The sequence below is a fragment of the Phasianus colchicus genome, chromosome 1 (genome assembly GCF_987193195.1).
Source record: "Phasianus colchicus chromosome 1, bPhaCol1.hap1.1, whole genome shotgun sequence".
Taxonomy (NCBI): Eukaryota; Metazoa; Chordata; class Aves; order Galliformes; family Phasianidae; genus Phasianus; species Phasianus colchicus.
The window spans coordinates 3,494,583-3,515,357 of NC_143436.1; the positions used below are offsets into that span (position 1 = coordinate 3,494,583).

The window sequence follows — 20,775 nt, forward strand, 5'->3', positions numbered from 1 at the left end:
ATATGTGGGACCTCATTATCTTGACCTTACCCCCAGGGATGTTAATCAACAAAAAGGACTGGGCAGAAAGGCTGGACTGGCTGATTTCCTTCTGAGGATTCTCCTTCAGGTTCCCTTTTTTCCACATATTTCAGAGATAACACCTCTCCACGTGCTGACAGGAATTGTTCCCAAGTCATCACTCCATCCATCCACACAAGCCTTCTATGTCACAGAAGAATGAGCAAAGAGCTCCAAAGCCCGGGTTTCTCAGTTTGTATTTATGTGCTCATAGCCCATCTTTCCATTTCTCTGCAGCCATTCAGAATCAGAGTCTGAAATGAATATCATTGCAAGACCAGAGAACCTTACTTGACCAGAGATATAATCTCCAAGATACAATTTTGGATTTGAATTGTATAGAAAGTGGTGAAAATGCCCAAATCCTCAGCAAAGCAGGTGCTTTGGTCTGCCTCTATTGTGCTGTAAAAGGAAATTGCAAATGCTTCTGCACATCTTACAAGTTATGGTTGATGCATGGAGCCACAGAGAGCACTGTGTCACCCACCATGTGTTAAAAGCCATGTTCAGATCAGGTCCTTGTGTTGTCTGCTACAAAGAGTGGGTGCCTTTGGGGGGGGATTTCTGTGCTGTTCAGGTGTGCTTCCACCCCAGAATCTGCTGGTGTGTGACAGTGCACTTAGCACACTTGTGTTCATCTTCACCTCATCTCATAACCACTCAGTCATGACTGAGACCCCATGGCACATTGCTGGGTGCATCCTGAGTCCAGGCGGATGAGCATCACCATGTGCACATGTCACTGGGTACTTCTGTGTTGCAACCTGTTTGAGCATTTCCAATGTATGGTGTGCTACTGGGTTGATGCATGTTCTGCTGTGCCTCTGTAGGCTGCTGTGTGCCCTCCTGCCCATGTGTCCATGGGAGTGCCTGGGTCTTTGCATGCCTCCCATTGCCCAAGGGCAGCTGGCTTCCTCTCAAGTGACACAGTGTCATGAAGATCCGTGGGTGTCTCAAAGCTCACCCCGTCTGGCTGCAGTCAAAGGGTCCATTGTGGTGCTGCTCTGTACCCCCCCCGCAGCAATCCCAGCCCCCCGGGTCACTGCGTTCCCGGCATGGTGAGATGAGCTCATCTCTGGGAGGAATCTGGGCTCTCAGCCCCAAGAACAGACGCTTATAAAGGTCTTGTATTCCAGGTCCTGCCCACGTCGCCATCCATCTGTCCTCAGACCATCCCATAGAATTATCTACCACAGCTTCTGAGCAATCCCATGTAAGGATTTGTGCTCCAGGCCAATGCTGTGTGAATATCTTTGTTTCTGGCCAGTCCTATTCACAGACAAGCTTCATTTTTATCTATTTCTGACCCAAAACCATATAGGGCTTTGAGTCTGATACTTGTGTGAGCTGCTTTGATCTATAGTTTCACTTTAAGAGTTGGCCAGAGTCATCAGGTAATTTGGGTTGTGTGCCATGTGAGTCGTCACCCAAAGAATGTCCTTGTATGTTGAAGTTTCATTTTTGCACTCCTTTCTTTTTTTGCATTTTTTCTCCCTTAATATCAATCAAAAACCACTCTAACAGAAAGCATCTATTCACTTTTTTTTTGCATGAAGAACCAGGACTGCACAGTTGGCAGCCCTGCCCATGACAGAGGGGTATTCTATCACTGATGGCAGTATCATGGTAAACACTTTAAAGCTAGCCATCTCCTCTCCAAAATGTTGCTGATAATGTGTTGGACAAACTGGAGTAGCTGAGGTTTTGTATTCTTCATGTCATGACTGTTGACTTTATGTATATCTGAACTCCTGGCATGCTGGAAAATTGGAATAACTCTGTGACATGCAAGAAGATACTTACAGCTACCAAGTGCAGCATATTCTCTTTCAGAATGTTCAATGGGATGCTGTTACTTGGAGGAGATGATTTCGTAGCTGTAAAGTAGCCATACATGTGCTGCAGAGAGACAAATGCGTGATCCAGAAGCACCATCATAGTGTCCATGAGCAGTGTGACAACAGGATGGCCCTTGAGATGATCCATTGGGATCATAAATACCAGCATTCAGGAGCAGGGCTCTCACTATGAGCACAGAGCTTGGCTTCTGGTAATGTCAAATAGAGAATGTGCAGTGCAGTATACAGTGTGGTAGGAAAAATGGCTGGTTAAGTAACTGATGGATGAAGAGAGCTTTGTTCCTAGAGTGACTTATAACCCAGACACAAAGGATATTATGGGATCCTTGGAGATACCTGTGAGAAACAAGCAGAATCATCTCATGTTCCTCCCTTCCTTTTGCTCTCATCAGTGGTGGCAAGTCTTTCCCCATTGCAGTGTCCTTTCCTCAAAGTAGCTACTCAGATGGACAGCACTTGCAAGAGCCTCAATAAAGACTTGTGTATAAAATATGTGACGACAGTGTTTAAATGTCCTCTTCGTTTGGTCAAATGCATGCCTGATGTAAGCATCAGATCACTGAGATGCCACTATGGTCAGCGTGACATTTTCTAGGACACCTCTGCAAGCCAGTGCCTTTTGTTCCCTGCTTCATTTTCCCTGCAGAGAGGGCAAAGCGTGATTTTTTCAGTCTCGAATGGCTTTTATTTCAGGTTGCAGGGTTGGGTAAATGAAGAGTAAGTGTTCCTGATATATCTATCAGCAAGAGCACATGCACTCCAGTTATGTGGGACTGAAGTGGCCGCTGTCAATGGAGCAAGGGCCAAAACTTGTGATACCTTCTGCAAAGGAAGGGAAGGAATTATAGATGCAGGGCTCTGGCTCTTGCATTGAGCATCACAGCCAAGTCCTCAGCATGGAGATTGGAGAGTAGAGGCCTCAGCCCCATGTCATAGGTGAGAGCCAGCAGCCTGCTAATAGGTCGCCTGGCCAGGCTTGTTGCTGAACAATCTCTTGGCAGACCATTACCTTGAAAAATGAGCTCTGCCGAGCTTGCCTTGTGTTGTTACAAACTAATGATTTGCATTGATTAGCACGTGGCTCACGACTGTCTAATTTATCAATCAGGGAGCGCCAGGGGATGGTGTGTAAACCATGCTTTCAAAAATGATGTCATCTGTCAGTGGGCTCACGAATGTGAAAGCTGCACACACCTGACATACTCTCCCTGATGAGAGGTAGAAAGGACCCAACCACCTCTTTGTCTTTCCCTTGTGTCCAGCTCTAAAGCTTGAACTATTGCTATTTCAGTTTGAGGTGAGCCCTGCAATCCAGGCATATCCTGGCTGCCCACACTTATGGCTCTAATTATTATTTTTATAGTAGTGGTAGCAGCGATCATAAACCTACTGTGTTAGTTGCTGTCCAAACCAAGAACAAAAAGTCTGGCCTTTTATTTACGTCTAATTTAGACCATAAATCCATTACGGCTGGGAGTTTCTCTTGCTATAAATGTTAGTGGGGAAATAGAGTGGAATGGCAAGGTAGTCACTTGCTGTGGACCATAAAAAAAGGGGGACTTCTGTCTGCTGTGAGTTGGTGTCCTGGCTTGCAGGATCCTTGGCACAAAGCAAAGGGTCATTCCAGTGTTATCCTGCATCACTGCATTCTTGATCCATTGTAACTCAATGCCCCTGAAACATCTAGCAGTGACCTCTAGTGAGTCTTCCCTGGAAGCAGAACTCTGAGGTTGGTCTCCTTTCCAGATTGCCTAGCGTTGCCTCTGGTGACAGTGGCTGCCATCCAGACATGCTTGGGTCTGGATAGCATTGAACACACGACTGCTGTGACCAAACATTGGTTTGTTAGGATCTTGTTCTCTGTATGACTGAAGGTGCTCTGAAGGTGGATGGAATGACTTGGTCAACACAAGCAGCACCTCAGAGCTGTGCAAATGAAGAGAGAGGGGCTGCTGGCTATTAGGCACAAGAAAGAGATAGCTCACCCTTTGCTTTTTCAGTTAGTGTTTCTAAAAGCCTCTTGTATTGGTAGATAGACAGGATTATTGAAATGTCATATTTCATCAGAAATTGATCTCCTGCTAATAGGCTTTAGGCAAATTAGAATAGATTATTCTATTGGAAAATGCATGGCAAAACAGGAAAATAGGAGGAAACAGGATGCACCAGCTCCTTCCCTGTCTTTGCTGAGAGCAGTGCAGCTACATCATGTAACCCAAATCAATGGAAAAGCAGAAGTAGGTTATCATCATAATGGCCTGACGTTAGATCATACTCTGCTGTGTCTTTGCCCCCTTGCCATGCCAGAAACTGCAGCCAGCAGACTCTGTGTCCACTGGGAAACGTTAGCTTCATAAAACGGGGAGGAACTGATATTGGAAAAGCAATGAAATATTAGAGGCCCCTGTGCAGTCATAAGGCTGTGGTTGGGCACTGTTCAGAGCAGCCTCGATTGATGTGCTGGGCTGCAGGGCTGCTTGGATCTCTTGGAAATGAGATTTGCTGAGCCTTAATCCAATAGTAAGAAATAATGATGGTGATTTCAATGAGAAGCCCTTGGAGAAAGAGATGCAGGGAGGACAAAGAAGAAATGCCTCAGCCTATGGGGAGGACATAGATTGTCCTCTGCTCAGCTCTGGTTTTCCCTATTCAAAATATTTCCTTCTTTCAGAGCCAGTGTCACTGTTTGCTCCCTTGCACCCAGGTGGAGGCAGTGGGGCCTGATTCTATGTCCTGTGGGGCTTTGCCTTCAAAATCCATTCTTGCAATCTTCCTTAATCACCTCCTCTGGGATCTGGGACAATTTCATGGCTAAAACAAACTGTCGCTGTTACTTGAGCAGGAACTGCCAGAGTGCTGTCTGGAAGCACTGGGGCTGGCGATGATGAATTCCCTCTAACTTCATCAGCCTGGGGTCTGCTGATTCTGCACAAAGCAGAGTGATGGGGAGGGATGTGTTGGCTGAACGAGCCATGGTTCACCAAGCTCCTCATCCCCTTAGTTATTCATTTAATTATTTGTAATGACTATCAGCCAACCAGACTCTGCTCCTGCTGTCTTCCTATCCAGCTGTTATCTGCCCCTGTCCCAGCTCCCAGTCACAATCTCAGGAGATGTGGCTGGATTTTAAGGAGTATATGGGGGTCTCATTTTCACTCTGCTGATGCTCTGAGCAGGAATTTATAGTTTTAGAAGAGGAAACAGCTGAGCACAGTTGACATGGCAGAAGTGATGTAGACTTTTGCTGCCTCTAACAAGACCGAGCTACTGGGACAAGAAAATAGAGATGATGTGTTAGCAGGAGTGCTGTGATCATTTTCATGGAGCCTGCTTTTGAAGTGAATCTGAAGGCAGTTTTGAAGACAATCATTTGCCCATGCTGAAAATACTGGTATTTATATACCAGAAGATGTAGCAAAACTGGATTTTTCTTGGATTAAACACAACTGCATTGTATTCAGAGAATCACAGAATGGCTTGGGTTGGAAAGAATCTCAAAGATCATCCAATTCCAACCCCCTGGCACGGGCAGAGTTGCCACCTACGAGATCAGGTTGTCCAGGGCCCCACCTAGCCTGGTCTTGAACACCTCCAGGGATATATTAATGTGCTCCAAACACTGATTCAGTCTATGACATCATGCCATGCCTGTAACACAAGCAGCTTAGATGCTGGGTTTTAGCAGAAGTGGCATCTCTCTACAGATAAGCTATTTTACACTGTGCTATTTGCAAATGCAGATATTAAGATGCCTTTCCCAGCTCTGCTGCTGATGTGCTTAGACCTTTTTCACAGCTCACTTCTTGGTATGAAGAATAACGCATCCCAAAAGTGACCACCCCCATCCAGCTTAACAGAGGAAGAGTGTACTGCCAGAACTACGAGATCCTCTGATCATGGGGCAGGATCAGTGCTCTGGTCTGCAAGGGAGATGTTTCTGTTGCTCTGCTGAGATTGAAGAAATTTGGTTTTTGCCATGACCATGGTTTGTCTTTCAGTAGCGAGGCTCACTGCTTCTTCTTCTGCTCACCTATTCCTTCTTTGTCCTCCAACCCCACTGTTTTTCTTTGGTCTGTTTGAGATTGCAGGATCATAGAATCATTACAGTTGGAAAAAAACCACTAAGATCACATAGTCCAACAATCAGCCCATCCCCACCATGCCCTCTAAACTATGTCCCTCAGTGCCCCATGTTTTAGGGGGTTTCTTTGTGTCCCTTACTTCAATACCCATATGATTCCAACCCCTAAAACCCATGACCCTTTCTAAGAGAGAAGTCCGATCTGCCACCAGCTTGCAGAATCAGGGTCACAGAATGGCCAGGGTTGGAAGGGACCTCAAGGATCATGAATCTCCACCCCCCCTGCCACATACAGGGAGCCTTGCCCAGCAGTCTGTTCTCAAACATTTCTCTCCTGTGGACTCACGGTAGCTGTAGGGATCCAGATAAAACTGTAAAGCATCAGTAAAATAATGGAAGCTATCTTTTACCTTCTTTCATCTTTCAGACCAATGGGCTCTTTGCCAGAATGCCTACAGGGCTAGCCATGACCAGTGTGGGAGTTCAGGAAAGACCAGAGCCTGTATCTTTAAAGATTAATAGTGTTGTTTGCTCATTAAGGAGATCATTTTGAAGCTAGCGCTAACCAGAACATTCGAGTGCAAGCATCTGTTTGCTACTGGGAGAGGATATTTATTGTCTGATACTTCAATGGATGTAAATAAACAGCCAGACCTAGATAATGTTCAGACAAACAAACAAACAGCTGCCAGAATAGGTCCCCTGGCAGTTGACCTTCGGGAAGCATCATGCTGATGTTTTAATAGCAGCCAGCTTTGCAGAATGAAGCCCAGCAAGCGCAGCCTTCCGAGAAGCAGAATTAATGTGCAGTCTGAATGAGCTGATCCCCAGGAGCTCTGCTTGTGTGTTGGCTGTGGGGCAATGGAGGATTATCAGGGTGCTGGGTAAAAGGTGGTTGGTGTCAGTCCTATGGGTGGTGGCAGGCATGGTGGTGGGGTTGGATGGTGATTTGGAGTGCTGAGTAGGGCAGGTGTGCAGGCAATAGGAACGGGTCTTCCAGCAGTGAAGGTGATGAGCATGTTTGTGGATGAGTGCATGCACATCTGGCAGTGGTGGGCTGAGCATTTTTGGACTTGCATACAGTCCTGGAGCCCCTCCTTCTATTATTGCCTTGCTCTCCACCCTCCTACCTTGCAGAGATGTTACGGGTTCACATCCAGATTCAAGGAGAAATCCCTCTGGACTCTTACTCAGGCTCTTCTCTCACAGCCTATTAAGAACATCTCCAATATAAGAATATCTGTACTTCAGTCAGAAGAAAACTCCATCTGCTTCAGCACCCCAGCTCCATGCTTATGGCTGATATCAACTAATGAAAGCAAGAACAGAGGAAAATGCTGGTGTGTGCTTTCAGTTCACTTGCATTCAGCAGCATGGATATATTGTATATGTGTCCCTGACATCAGTGATGACCACCTGCAAGCCTAGATCAGAATCTCCTTGTTTCCCCTTTATAGACTCCCTGGCTTTTTCCCCCCTCCAAACTCAAATGCTTTAATTTTAGTGGATGCTTGGGAGTGGGGAATAAAACTCTAAGATTGCAATTGTATTGCTTGATGCTCAGCAGCAAGATTGTTCCACAAAGATGGAGATTCTTTAGGCTCAGTGCCTGCGGTTGAGCACACGAAGGCCAGAGTTGAAGACAGGATAAGATAGGACTTGATTTAGGGGCCAGACTTCTGGATGCAAGGTGCAATATCATCTCTTTGCTGGCACAGGGCTTGCATAATCTTTGCGGTGTGGGTGAATGTCTACCAGACTTTTTGGCCACTTTCTGAATTTTCTCTTTCCTTATTTAATAGCTTTGGCTAGAAGAAGAGATCTCTGCACTTACAGCTGTTAGGCTGTGTAGGCATGAGTGCATGTGTGTGTGCTTGCACATGTTCAGTGCAATGAGCCCTCCCCCCTCCTCTGCACCATAATGATTTTGCAGCCAATTAGGTTAGCGATAGCTGTTAAATCCCTTCCAAGTATCACTGTTTTCCTAGTGTAAAACCTCTGCAATCTTTTACCTGCACCAAGACCACAGGGGAGATCCCAGGGGTCTGTGCCTCATGTCCGTGCTGTTTGTTAACTCCAGCTGGTTATTTCTTCTGCCTGCCTCTTCTGTCTCCAAGCTCCTTCTCCTCTAATGGGGCTGGCAAAGGCTGGGGATAGTGACTGAGCCTGGGGTGATAATTGGCTGCTTACATATCTGATGGCCTGCAGATCTGACCCTGATGATGCTGAGAAATCAAGGTCAAGGCAGCGAAAATGTGAGGTTTGTTTGGAGCAGCCACAGGGGATGGGAAATGGGGGCAAAGCTGAAGCAGCAGACAAAGCTCAGTCATTGCCCTCTGACAGTGAGAACTCGGTGCAGAGAAGTCCCCATAGGAAATTGGAAAAGCTTCTGTTACAGGGTTATGTGAGCTGCCTGGGGCAGTGCCTCAATGTACAGGTTCCTGTGTTTCTCCACCTTCATTCCTTTTTGCTTGTCCTTCCTTTCTTCTGACTGTCCTAAGAGGAAGAGTTTATCCTGAGCTCATTGGCCTCTTTCTTCTTTACCTCACATGTGAATCATGTCAGTGACTACTTTTAAGCAGAGACCAAGGAGATAAAGGATATGAATGAGCCCTTTTCTACCAGGTGCTCACTGATACTGGGAGGCATGGATGCTTGATGTTGGGCTTAAGGCCCCAACCTCTTTTTGTGCTAACACTGAGGAATGTGTTTCTATCAATACCAGATCCATCAAGATGATAAACCAATCACACATCCTCTGGTCTCCTTTGGAAAGGGTGATTTAGACTGGATATAAGAAAATAAGTTTTTTGCAATAAGGGTGGTGAGGCACAGGTTGCCCAGAGAGGTGGATGCTCCATCCCTGGAGACAATCAAGCTCATGTTGAATGGGGCTCTGAACACCTGATCAGGTTGTAGGTGGTCCTGTTCAGTGCAGGGGAGTTGGATTAGATGACTTCCAAGGGTCCATTCCAACTCATATGGTTCTATGATCATTGCAGCCCTTTCTTTATACAGGTTTTTCGGACCTTTGTTGTTCCCTTTTTTCCTTTCTGTTTTCCTTTTTAATACAGAAGATGATTCAGGCTCAGTTTCTTGGCAAAAAAAAAAAAACCGTCGATCTAGAAGTAACAAGCTGTGTGCCACGGAACAGTGGGAATGGGTCTTAATACTGTCATTTTTCCATGCTGTGCTGTTCCCTTCTGGGTGTGGTTTTTTTTTTTTTTTCGCTCAGCACAATTACAAACCAGGATCTGGAAGCATTTGATCTGCTTTTCTCAGAAAGATACAGAGATCATCATTTGGAGCACGAAACAGATCTGCTGTATCTTGGGAAACTAGGGAGGGTATTGTAATGTTGGGATTGCTGTGGGATACAAGATTTTCGGGAAGTGAGAGTAAACACTGCGAGGGAAGCAATGTAGATGCATCTCTGAATTGTGTGGTCGTGAGTTTTGCTGAAATACTGAGTCTAGAATATGCAGATAGACCCAATACTTCTGTGGATAGCTAGATTATCCTGAATTGTGATTATGCTAATGGAAAAGATTAGAAACCTTCTTCAACTGTTTTTCAGTCCAGTCTCTACAGATTAACTTTAGACCTGTAAAGAGAGAAACCTATTGAGTTTTGTGCAATTTCTTCTATAGTTCTGTCGTACTGTCAGGGATAAACTGGGACAGCATTCTCATAATCAGTTATTGATGTCCCTAAGTGACTCCCTGTTATGAGTTGTAGCTGGAATCATAAGGTGTCATAATTGTGCAGGACAGATTTCAATATCAGATATAGGTAATCAACAAGAGAAATAGCCTGTGTTGTATTATACGTTCTGCAGTAATATATTCCTCCATGGAATATTAGTAATAAGAACGATAATAGTATCTGACTAGCATTTGAGTGAGTCAATCTGGAAGACTCTTGTGTGTTTTTTTCCTCTTTTGCTCATCATCACCATAAGTTCTGTCCTTTATATCCTAATTTTTGGTAAGATTTGTCCAGCCAGCAACAGTGATACACTGATAGTAATACAACAACAGTAATACACTGACAGTGCCAGAGAAAATTAGCAAGCTCTGGATTGTTCTTCTATGGATCTTTTGTGTTGATGGGATCAGCAGCAGCAGTTAAGCTGCATTGTCCTTTAAGTGAGGAAGCATGGGAGAAGTTTATTTTGTGATGATGGGGGTTGTTATCCAAAAGGCATGAACAAGAACACAATTTCTAACGATTATTCTGCAGTCTAAATGGAAGGAGGAAAACTACTCATGTTCTCTCCCTACCTTTGTTTTTGCCCTGCAGATCCGTGTGGATGGCACCACCAAGAACACACTGGAGTATGAGATAGTGCAGGTGGTGGACAATGGCCCCATCTTAAGGGACATGGCCTTCTCAATGGATCATGAACACCTCTATATCATGTCTGAGAAGCAGGTAAGAAGCCCTGTCCATCTGGTGTTCTGAAAGCTTTTAGCTTGATCGTGCTATGGATGGCAGAATTAGATGTGACATTCTCAGTGAACAGTTACTGCAAAAGATACTCGTGCACTGTTGAATATCTAATGATTGTGCTTAGAAACCATTGCACTTATACACTGATGAAGATTATTAAGAGGACAGGGGCACAGACCTAAGGGGGAGGAACCACCCCCAGCATTGCCTGATGCAATTACACGTCCTACTGGCTACATGACAAGGAGCTGCTGTTGCATCTGCTGTGTACCACGTTCTCTCCACCCCCACTCAAACTGTGGCTACATCTGCCACAGATATGAATAGAGTAAGTGCAAAGCTGAATCTTTTGGCTCCAAATGGAGTATTTGGAGTAGTTGGAGCTTTCCTGAGACATAGTGATCTAGAGTGGGAGACACGGCCCGCCCTGGTGAGGACATGGTTTTGAGTGACATTCTTGTTGTGTTATTAGCATTATTGTTACTGAAAATACTACTGGCCAGAGTGCGTGGAAGATCCAATCTGGGTCTTCAGCATGGAAATCTAACTGATTTTGGCAGAGTGCTTGACTGTAGGGAAGTTTGCTCCTTGAGTTGGGAAGAATGAGTTTGACATGAAAAAATTGATTGCTTGTAATTAGCCTTGTGAACGTGCAAGGACTTGAAGTATTGTAACTGGTTGTTTTATGCATGTTTGTAAAGCAGTCTTAGGATGTCTAGACAAAAGGGAGCAATGAGGGAATGTGGCAGGGCAGTGCAAGTGCCCTACTGTGCACCTCCAGGTCTAGTGCAGGCCACCAATCCAAGAGCAGTCTGTTCACCCATACATTAGGATTCATTGAGTAAAAACAACTCTCCTAACCTTGCATCTTGTAAATGGCACCAAATAAAAAACACAAACCTGATATGCTTCTTATTGCCTTCACAAACTGCCAAAAGTTCCCTAACACCAGATTCCCCTTTAGATACTGTGTCCTGTGCTTTGACTCTCTGTCAGCATTGTGCTGCAGTGGCCAAGAGTTAGCAGTGTCCAGGACAGAAATGGGCAACATTATCTTCTCCACACTTCCACCATTACGACAGGTTTTTCTACCCACTAATTCCTGCCTCTTAAAAATGAAAGTGAATAATCATCCCATCTCCACCTGTTATGATTTTATACACCTTCATATCTTCTTAAGGTGGCTGTTTTCTAGACTGTGACTGATACTGAAATGACTAGCCTTTACCTTAGTTAGTTTTCCTAGGGCAATAAGACAGAGATATGTGTGGGTTTTGAATGGAAGTGGTTAGTGGGGTTGCTGTGGTCCAGGAGCTCAGAATTTGCAGGCTGATTGTTTTTCTTCTCTGCATAGTCTGGGGTGTTATAGTTTCCAAGACTGCCATTTTGTGTGCTTGAAACACTTTATTTTAAATGTTTTCTGTGTCTGTGAGGTCTCTTTTGTTTCCATCTCTTTCCTCTAAGCTATGAATAACTCAAATATGGTTTGGGGAGTGGAGCAACTCTATACATTCATCTTCATTAGAGATGCTGTGAGATGTTAACACAGGAAAAAGGGTATGGTGACAGAGCTGGAACTTCTTTTTCATCTGCTCTTTTTCATAATGCTTGGAAGGATGGGATGTCTTCTTCAGTGTCAAGGTGAAAACAGTCCAAGTCATCTGCTGGGATGGGGTGGGAAGCTGGAGGCAAGTGATGCTAATGAACTTCTATGAAACTTGTGACAAGACACAATCTATTCACCATGATTTTAGTCAGGGAGTCCTTTTATTTAAGTAGAGTGAGGCTTCCCACACAGTGAAAGCCTTGATGCCATGATGATACACCAAAATCTAGTCCACTGATTTCAGAGCTGCCAAGACCATCCACTTTGGGACAACTCCCTTCAGATCCCATCACTCTACAGCCTTTCACATTTACCAGCCTGAGATGTTTGTCTCCTTTGGGCTGGTTGGTCTAGCAGCTCACACAGGAGCTCTCCTGATTCTCTCTAGGAGAGGGCAGTGGGGAAAATACATGCTGCTCATCACTGTTTACTCAGTTCTTACCTCCTACACAAGCCATTGCCCATTTCTGGTTTTGTTTATGATATAGGAAGCAATGCAAGTGATAGAGCTGCCATCATGGCAATAAGGTATGCTATCTGTGTGCCCATGGTACATATATCTGATAAATCTAAAGGGAGGTGGGAGGAAAACGGATGAGGCTAGTCTCTTCTTGGTGGTGTGTAGTGATAGCACAAGGAGTAAAGGCCTAAAACTGTAGGAAGTTCCATATTAACATGAAGAAATTCTTTATGGTAAGGATTACAGAGCACTGGAACAGGTTGCCCCTCGATGCTATGGAGTCTCCTTCCATGGAGATATTCAACACTAGTCTAGATGCCTGCCTGTTGTAGGGAACCTGCCTGAGCAGTGGGGTTGAACTTGATGATCACTTGAGGCTCCATCCTTTGTGATTCTGTGTGAACACACTTCAAGTGCTTGGATAAACATCTATTTGGCCTCAGTATGTGGTGGTGGGATGGCTGAGGGTAGGTGCAGAGTTTTGCCATCAGTGCAGGCAAGATGAAAAATGTTGTGGCATTGGGGAGCATGTATTTTGTCCATTGTAGAAACCAACCATGTCATATGGTCCTTTTCACACATGGATGAAGCCCTGATGTTTGTCTCCTTTGGGCTGGTTGGTCTAGCAAAAATTTTTCAGTGCTCACAGCAATCCCTTTACATTTTGAGGTCTGTGGAGATGAGGGACAGGAGGGTGGCAGCTTGGCGTGACCTTTTTGAAGGCAGACATGGACTGGGTTTTCTTCAACCTCGGTCTTCAGGGCTCACCCCTTGCTGTGTCCCAGAGATAAGAGCAATTCTGTTGTGTATTCAGCCATTCCATTAAAAGCAGTTTTGCCAAGCTCAACTTCATTACTCATCAATCCTCAATGGGAATGGAAGATCCAATAATAAAACTAAATTTTCCAGCTTGCCTCTATTCTATTACAGCTTTGACAGTCCCAGCACGCATTGCTCTTGCCGTACCCCAAGCCAGTGAGGTATTAGGACCCAGCTCAGCATGGCATCTTTTAATCTGAAACGCCTTCAAAGCACTGCTGCTATAAACCTGACTTGTTGTCTTTTAAAAAATATCACAAGGCATGTGTAAAAGCAGCATCTGCCTGGCTGCAACCAGTTTAATTGTGATAGGACAAGGGGGAATGGCTTTAAACTAAAAGAGGGAAGATTTAGGTTAGTTGTTAGGAATAAATATTTTACACAGAGGGTAATGAGGCATTGCCATATGCTGCTCAGAGGGGTTGAGAATACTCCATCCCTGCAGATGTTCAAGGCCAGGTTTCACAGATTCACAGAATGGCCAGAGTTGGAAGGGACCTCAAGGATCATGAATCTCCAACCCCCCTGCCACATGCAGGGCCACCAACCTCCCCATTTAATTCTAGACCAGGCTGCCCATGGCCCCATTCAGTCTGGCCTTGAACACTTCCAGGATGGGGCATCCACAACCTCCCTGGGCAGCTGTTCCAGCACCTCACCACTCTCTCTGTAAAGAACTTCCCCCTGACGTCCAACCTAAATCTCCCCTCCCTCAACTTAAAACCATTTCCCCTCGTCCTGCAGTTATCTACCCTTTCAAAGAGTTGATTCCCCTCCTCTTTGTAGGCTCCCTTTAGGTACTGAAAGGCTGCAATGAGGTCACCTCACAGCCTTCTCTCCAGGCTGAACAAGCCCAGCTCTTTCAGCCTGTCCTCATAGGGGAGGTGCTCCAGTCCCCTGATCGTCTTCGTGGCTCTCCTCTGGACCCTTTCCAAAATCTCCCTGTCTTTTTTGTAATGGGGGCTCCACACTTGGACACAGTACTCCAGATGGGGCCTCACAAGAGCAGAGTAGAGGGGGACAATCACCTCTCTGTCCCTGCTGGCCACCCCTCTTCTGATGGAGCCCAGGACACCATTTGCCTTCTGAGCCACAAGGGCACACTGCTGGCTCATGTTAAGTTTTTCATCTATCAGGACCCCCAGGTCCTTCTCCACAGGGCTGCTCTCAAGGACTTCTCCTTCCAGTCTGTATGGATGCCTGGGATTCCTCCGGCCCAAGTGCAAAACTCTGCACTTTGCCGTGTTGAACCTCATCAGGTTGGATGGGGACCTGGGAAGCCTGATCTAATGGGGGGCAGCCAGCTCATTCCATGGGGGCTGGAGTTCAATGATCTTTAAGATTCCTTCCAACCTAAGTCATTCTGTAATTCTGTGAACCTGGGCTCCAAGGGAGCAGGGAGCCCTGCTTAGCCCTGTGGTCCTTGATCCTCCCTTGCAGTTCCTCACAATGCTGAGCTCTCAGGAGCAGAATGCAGCAACTTTTCACCATTATTCTATCCATATAAAAATATATTTTATAGGAAGAGCGATCAAATGATGGAAAAGGAATGATTGGTCATCACAACTTTCTCCTCTCAGATAAGAAGCCTGAGACTACAAATTCCCTGACATTCTATGCAGTGTTTGAAGTGCCTCTTTCATCACTTTGCTACTTTTTCTGCTTCTATCTCCAATCTTACCCATTCTCTGTAGCTCTGTCTTCCCATTTGCAGGCTTTTGTGTTGCTCCATTTCTTAGCTCTCTCCTGTTCCAGCTGTCTCCACGCTGCTGAATGGCCATGTCTCCTTGATGCTGAAGTGTTGATATACTCAACCCAGCTCTGGATGCCATGAGGTGCAGGATGGTCATTTTCCTCTTGTGGCTTTGGACTAGTTATGGAAAGGTCACTCAATCAACCCCCTAAATAACTCCATTTCAACATGTCAGACTCCTGGGACTCTCCCAGTGCTTGGAAGTGTTTTGCAAAACTGATGCAACACCTGGAAGCAACTCCAAGATACGAGAATCTTAGCTCTTCCCTTTGATATAAGGGGATCAAAGAGAACAGCTAGAGAAAAGGAACTGAAAGGATGGGGGAAAAAAAAAAGTAAACAGCAAGAGCCCTCAACTTCGTATTATTAAAATTCCAAGGCTTTGAGCTGCCTCCCACTTCTGGTTTACTAATGGTTAAAGAGGACACCGTTCTGTGAATATTTAAGTAACCCCATGTTTTACTCAAGGAAGGAGGTTTTCTGTCCCTGTCTGTGCAGGCAGGCTGGCTTTTTCAGGTGACTCAGAGTCACACTCCAGCAGAAAGTTGTGCTTCTTTCCTATAAACTGCCAGAAAGGCATCCATGATCTGAGAAAAACCCACATCAGTGCAGTGCTATCACTCCCTAAAAATCAAAGGTGAGATGGGTCAGGTCATGCATAGCAGAAGCAGACAGGTATTTTGGGGGCTCTTTTAAACTTTGCCAATGCAATATCAAATAAATATGTGCTTCGGCTAAAGCGTGGCAGAAAAAGCATTTGGTAAAAATTAAGTAATGGTATTACAAATCATGTTGACAGGATCTTTTTGGCCTTTCTGTGTCTGTTTCTCATTAACATGGGGGAGGCTTTTACCTATTTGTCTCCTGAGATTTAGTCTTCTTTTTGACGCTGAGTCATTATCTGCAACAGAATTATTGTGTGCAAATTAGCTGCAAAGGAGGAGGTAGTGACTGGTTAGTTTACTTCTGATTTCATGACCACTGATTAAAATCTTGTCTGCCGATCGTGTTATCGTATCAATTAGTTAAAGCAATCACTAATAACTTTACCTAATTACAACATAATTTCTTCAAATGTGGTCTTTGCGCAAGATTTCAATTAGCATTAAGCCCTCAGTTTGGAGTGGCTGTTTCCTGGGGATTGTCAGCCTGAGCCTGTCCCCAGAAACACTGGCTCAAGATCACAAGTTTTAAAAATAACTCAAGTGTTTTTTTCCTGTAAATTTACATTTGTTTGTTTGTGAGCCACCAGGTTGCGTGCAGGCCACGTTTTTCATCATTGGTCCAAGACCAGAAGAGACTGAAATGATTATACTTGAAAAGAGAAAGCTGAGATTGTCCAATAAGTGTGACTTTTTGACCTGGGATTTCAAAGCAGCAGAGACACCCATAAGCTATTATAAGCTGTTACAAATGGTGGCATTGCTGCTGCAGATGTCTATCATTTCACTCTGCTGACTTGATGGCTATTGGGAAAATGTCATCTTGTAGAAGGGTGTCATCTTGTAAAGTGTGTTGTGTGGAGCACACAACTGTACACACTGACTCATAGAATCATAGAATGGCTTGGGTGAGAAGGAACCCCAAGGATCATCAAGTTCCAACTCCCAGGCCACAGACAGGGCCACCAACCTCCAGATCTGGTACTAGACCAGTTTGCTCAGGACCCCATCCAGCCTGGTCTTGAACACCTCCAGGGACTCTTCAGAGATGTTCAGGTCTTCTGCAGGACTTCACTGTTCAACCTATAAAAGCTGGGAGGGAAGGATATGACAGCACAGTCTCTTTTCTGGAGTAATTTGATGCTCTGAGGCTGACATGCTCAGTAAGACCAGAGTCATCAGAGCTTTTAAGAGTCTGGGTAAAGTGCCGAAATATAATTTTTCTTTGTGAAGTTGTGTTTTGTTTGGCTCTCTTTAAGAAGGATTTCCTAACTGCCTGTTTCATTGCTCAGCCACCCTGCTTTTGGGCAGTCCCGAACAAAACATATGAAGAAGAAAAGTTCCTAGAGTTCAGTCAACCTCTAATAAGCACAGAGTATAATCCCAGTTGGCGGCCAAGGCAACTTTTGTTCTTTTTGACTGTCCTTTCCTGCCTTTAAAATACCACTTATCACCCTCAGCAATATCAGAGGCTGAACTCGGCTCTTTCTTGCATTTGCTTTCACCTAATTAAGGGCCTGTTAACTAAGTTGAGATGCCCTCTGAGAAATGACTGCATGGATGGAAAACCCTGCATTGATGCTCAGCTAAGGATGGAAAAGACACCGAGTGCCTGTATTTCCCAGCCAAGAATGATAAAAGCGATTTGGCCCACTGGCAAAACTGCAGCACATTGTGCTGCTGACTCTCTTGAAATAATACTTTATCAGCATAATGCATATTATGGCAAGGAAAAAAGTCATAATTTAGCTTGATTTTAACTCATTTGCTGTTTGCATGCGGATATCCTAGGACAAAGCTTTGGCAGCGTTAAGGGAGCAGGGACACTTAGTATCTCAATCACATGCGGGGTGGTTGTGTGCTGCAGTGGGGTCATAAATAACAGAAGACTGGGGTGAGCCAATGAGGATGAGACCAATTCAAGGTCTTGGAGATGTCCCAGGTGAGTCCTCTGTGGCAAAAGAAGAAATTCCACCAATGTACATCTTCATACCATGAGATACGTGAGCATCTGGAGCTTCACCTCCAGAAATTGAAACAGCAATATCTAATGTCAGCATTCTTCTCTCAGCTTGCTAAAGTCCTCTCTGTACCAAGCTGCTTCCTCCATGGGTTGCTTCAGTGTAGGAACTGGAGGATGTTTGGGGACACTTGAAGGCACAGTGTTCCTATAGGGAATGGATTGTTTAACCTTTGGGACTCTTTACAGGGTGTCCAGAGAAGTTGTGGATGCCCTATTCTTGGAGGGTTTTAAGGCCAGCCTGGATGGGGCCCTGGGCAGCCTGATGTAGTGGGGGGCATCCAGCTCATGTCAGGGGAGTTGAAGCTTGATCTTTAAGGACCCTTCCAACCTAAGTCATTCCCTCATTCTCTGATTGTGTCTGTATAGGGGGTTGCCTGGGACTGTGATGTGAGGGATGAGATAGGTTGAACCAGCAACCATGTCTTCCTCCTCCTTTCCCCTGCATTTTTAAGTGGGATCCCTTGTTCTGCTCTATTTACAGGGTCCCATTCAGGGCTCTGATTTCACAAACAGTAGCTTTCCTTTGCACAAAAAATAGCAAAATACTAGGAAGGCTGAAGGAAAAAGTGAGCAATGCCCGTAAGTACAAAAAACATTTGTGGAGTTACTCCCTGGGAGAGAAGTGGCAGGGACTATTGATCCTCACATGTGGATGATGGGTGGGAAGTTGTGCTGATGTCTCCCCTGGGGCTCAGGGCAGCCTGGCACACTGTGCATGGGTCAGCTGGCCCTATTGATCGTGGTGTTATTCCTCTGTGGTGTGGCTCCTGCGAGTCAAACACAGCCTGCTGAGCTCTGCTTGGGGAGAACAGTGCAGATCTGTGGAGTTCAATGCAATACTCCCGTTATATATATATAAAAATAATATATCCACTCCCATTTCTTGGTGCTCTGGCTGTGGTTTCAGCTTGGAATAGGTCAGAGTATTAAGGGCAGCTCAAGGAATTTAGGTAGAAATCTGAAAATCTTCATTCCCTCCTCCCCCAGCCCCTGACCCTGTAACTTACTCAGAAGGGGAGAAGAAAGAGGAAACCTAAGAAGCTGATGATTACATGTGAAGCGTGCCAGATCTGTAATCCTGGACTCCATTAAACATCTGTCTCCTCCAATCTCTGTGACAGCCAGGTCTCCTCCTCTGAGCTGCCTCGCTCAGACCTTACATTTGCAGGTCACTTGAAAGCACCAGTGTTTAATCACCCTCTGCTTTGGTATTCTGCTGGGCACCAGTGCTCCCAGGGAGGGAGGATTTGGGTAAGGCAGTGACCCTGGCTCAGGAAACCTTCAATGCAGTCACTTCTATACCTCTTGGGTTTAATCTTTTCAATCTAACACATGCTTGAGTGCTTTCCTGGTTTGGTGCCCTGTGGCTGTCAGGGCTCTTCTCTTAATCATTGCATTTTAAATATGTTTCAAAAGTTGTTTCCATTGCAGGCTCATATATTTTTCTTTAAAGAAACTATTTACTATTCTCAAGGCATTTCCTTGCACCATGACTGTACAGAGCTTTTGTTTTCTAGTTCTATTTTGTGGTAAATGTTCCTGAGCTGCTAAGAGTGCTCCTTTCTAGTGGGGATTAATAGCCAGGTTTTTTTGGTTTTTTTTTTTTTTGGTCAACATCATTTTTTAATTGTTCTACAGTTTGTTTTTTTTTCCCCCCTATTCCCCATTTTACTTTGTGCCTTTCTTGCTTTATTTCCCTGCTAAATGTCTCTCATCATTTTATGCCATTATCAACATAGGCGGGTGTTGTAGGATGAGGAAAATAAAACCACGTCAGAACCTGCCCTTGAATGGCAAGCTGGCTTTTATGTTCATTTCTTTTAAAAAGGAACTTTGATGTCATGCTGTGTTTTACTGTTGGTGTTTGGATAATAGTATACTCAACTACCCTGAAAAAATTTTCTTGTAGTATCTCCTAACAAGATGAGGAAGCAATGGGAATTCTTGAATGCTAATTCGGTTTTGTTTTACTTTGTGGGGATTTTTCTTTGTGGATGGTGGGATTTTTTGGCTTTGTGTTTTTCCTTTATGAAGGTATTCTTAGGCAGTGAACCAAACTGGTCATTGATTCTGATGCACAGAATTATAGAGTTGTTTGAGTTGGAAGGGACCCTTATGGGTCAGCCAGTCCAACTTCCCTGCAGTGAGCAGAGATAGAATGCATCTGTATTTTTGTTCGTAGCATGGACTTGGTATGCTGTGCCATGGAAGCACATTTGTGTAGATGGACTGCACAGGCCAGGAAGTCACCTATTGCTGTAATGATATTCCCTAGATATCCCTCTTGGATACACACCTGAGGCTATGTGGATATGATAAACACAGAATCAGAGAATCATCAAGGTTGTAAAAGACCATCCAGTCCAACCATCCACCTACCAGCAATGTTTCTCCGTGATGGCAACGTGGCAATCCTGGGGTTGAGAAGTTTCTTTGAGGCAATAAAATCAATACCAAGGGTTGTATGACTGTCTGCTCATTCAATGGGTGTTGTATGGGGACAGGATAATTTCTCTGCCAAGTGCCCCATGTCCTTTTGAATAGGTTGAAGTAGGAACTTCTTGAGATAATGGTCTTTAAACTGTTAGTTAGTCTTGCTAGCTCATCTCAATTCCAGCACTATTCATTCCATTCTGACTCCTTTCCTTTATTGAATGAAGGGATTCTCCTTTTCCTCTAGTCCTGAACTCCAGTGTACAAAACTACTCTTACACTCCTCCGAGACCTTGGATCCATGCATGCCTTTGTGATGCATCTGTGAGTTTGTAAAGCATGCTGTATTTCTTGTGTATTAAAGATGGTGCTCTTATAAGCTCTCTGTTCCAGTGATGTAATTTGTGGTACTGAGTGGTATGGTTCAGTGGGCTTGGTGGTGACAGGTTGATGGTTGGACTAGATGATCTTAGAGGTCTTTTTCAACCTTCATGATTCTATGATTCTGTGATTTGGGAAGCTTTCTCTGGAAGGAACCTCCAATGCACTTTTGGAGTTCATTTATTG

At 44.8% G+C, this 20,775-nt stretch overlaps 1 protein-coding gene across 4 annotated transcripts in view; it reads left to right on the forward strand.

Annotated features, from left to right (window-relative positions):
* PLXNA4 (plexin A4) overlaps positions 1 to 20,775 on the forward strand; it is a 445,185-nt gene that overhangs the window by 214,293 nt on the left and 210,117 nt on the right. For all 4 annotated transcript variants that reach the window (XM_090134078.1, XM_090134077.1, XM_090134080.1 and 1 more), the window contains one exon: positions 10,303 to 10,434. In XM_090134078.1, coding sequence (XP_089990204.1) covers positions 10,303 to 10,434 — 132 coding nt within the window. The remainder of the gene's footprint in view (positions 1 to 10,302; positions 10,435 to 20,775) is intronic.